General features: G+C 39.6%; 1 protein-coding gene across 4 annotated transcripts in view; it reads right to left on the bottom strand.

The window, feature by feature from the left end:
* phf20a (PHD finger protein 20, a) overlaps positions 1-2009 on the bottom strand; it is a 12449-nt gene that overhangs the window by 5574 nt on the left and 4866 nt on the right. For all 4 annotated transcript variants that reach the window (XM_008320530.3, XM_008320529.3, XM_008320532.3 and 1 more), the window contains 5 exons: positions 1770-1854; positions 1311-1393; positions 649-1189; positions 500-550; positions 130-399 (listed from right to left, as the gene is read on the bottom strand). In XM_008320530.3, the coding sequence (XP_008318752.1) occupies positions 130-399; positions 500-550; positions 649-1189; positions 1311-1393; positions 1770-1854 (1030 nt within the window). The remainder of the gene's footprint in view (positions 1-129; positions 400-499; positions 551-648; positions 1190-1310; positions 1394-1769; positions 1855-2009) is intronic.

The raw sequence follows: 2009 nt of genomic DNA, 5'->3' as shown, positions 1-2009 counted from the left end.
ACAGCTAATACTTCTTCTCTGCATTACTGGGGCTCCTCACCATGTTAATGTGAAGGTCATCCTACTAATTTCCAACCTAGATGGCGCTGTGATGCATTTATTTAGGCTAAAAGTGTATGGAGAACTTACGTATGGAGGCAGAGATGGTGCGCCTTCTCTTTGGGACATCCAACCCTGTGGCCATAGTTTGTTTCTCAGACACTCTGTTCTGGATGTTCCTGCTGGGGCTGTGCTCCTCCTCCAGTGGCGTCTCCTCCCCATGGTAATATTTCATGTGGTAGTGCAGCAGCTTAGCCTTACGGAAGGATTTTGTGCAGCCTGGAGCGCTGCACTTAAACGGGTTGTGGTCAAGATTGATGGACAGGACTGGAGGAGGCTGGTTTTTGATGACTCTGTAGACTGGCACAGACAAACAGAAGCATATCGAGGATTTAGATTTATATATATACTGCATTTTTTTCCATTTCATTTTCTTATTTTAGTGTATGAATGTCCTCACGTGGTTCTCTGCTGAATCTATTGGGGTTGTGAAATCCTTGCTTCCTCACCGCTAGCAAATAGAAAAAAAAAAAACAAAAACAATTTTTTTAGATAAACCATCCATGTTCTATTTAAGGGTTTCATTTTATATATTTTTTTAAAACTTACGTTTCACCAGCTGAGAAGGTGGCACATCCGTCGTCGGCTGAGCGCTTTCTGATTTGGGCTCCAGAGCTCCGTTGCTCATCAGTTTGGTCTCTGCTGATGTCTGAGCAGTGGACTCCATGTATGGCTTGGTTGACTCCATATATGGCTTTTTTCCTTCCTCCTCCAAATCCTGCGGTTCTTTCTTCACATCCCCGTTAACGTGACATTTGTCGTTGTGTTTTTCATCCTTGACATTTTCTTCATTTTTAAGTTTTGTCCCATTTTCTGTCTCTCGTGAATGGTTCTCGTCCCCCTGTTCCATCATTTCTTTTTCCTGTTTAATAGCAGATGAGGCCTCCACTGTTCCATCACTTTTCTTGGTCTGGTTCTGTATCACCAGCTGTTCTTTGTGCTCCTCGTCCTCACTGTCGCTTTCCTCCTCTTGGTCTGAAGCGCTGGGTCTGGCTCGTTTATTTTTGGGACCTCCGTTCAGCCCTCCGTCTCTTCGGTTGGGAGCTCTTCGGACCATGTTTCTTTCAGAGGACCGAGACTTACTGCTTCTCTGTCAGTTAGAATGAAGACAGTGTTTAGGATACAAACACTAAAAATGTATAAAAATAAAAAGTATATATATATATATATATATGTATATATATATATAAATAAAATCAGTTGCTACTTACATTTCTCTCCTTAATAAATGGCTTCACGTGCATTCCCTTCACTGTCTGGATGACTCCATCATAGAACCTTACAGTGTAGGAAGCTAAGAGAGGAGTAAAGATGAGAAGGGTCATGTAACTTTAATTTTACATCAAGTCCAAAAGAAATTAACATAGTATTTGTCGTTACTACTTAAATTTATTTAGGTTTTCACATCGTTATGGCAATGCACATTCTTAAAAAACAGTCATATTTTAAAATATCACAAAATATAAATCTATATTGTGCAGTAGTGACCATACACTAAAAGAATTGAATCATATTGTGCCAGAAAGCTATATGTATTTAATCATTACTCTGACATATCATGATTGTATAAATGATCAGTTTATATAGGTAAATATATATTTATCTGTATAAATATATATGTGGAAATAAAAGTATACACACATTTTGAAGTTGTGTGAATTTATACTCACCGTCTTTGTTGACTGAAATGACCTTGGCCGGGTAGAATCTGCAGTCAGACCAGCTGGCCAGGACCTTTTCATTAACATGGAAACCCTGGTGGCAGGAAAGAGTCAAAACAGCTGATGTAGACACGTTCGGCTGCTACCAACAATCATTGCACTCGAGTACAGAGACATCCTTGTAGCTTTTGCTAAGAATGACCCAGTATCATGTTAGGATGAAAATATTCTCATGTCATAAGGAACAGT

This window comes from Cynoglossus semilaevis, chromosome 11, assembly GCF_000523025.1.
Source record: "Cynoglossus semilaevis isolate Cse_v1.0 chromosome 11, Cse_v1.0, whole genome shotgun sequence".
Taxonomy (NCBI): domain Eukaryota; kingdom Metazoa; phylum Chordata; class Actinopteri; order Pleuronectiformes; family Cynoglossidae; genus Cynoglossus; species Cynoglossus semilaevis.
The sequence above is the reverse complement of the archived record's forward strand: the minus strand, read 5'-3'. Positions and strand labels throughout refer to the sequence as shown.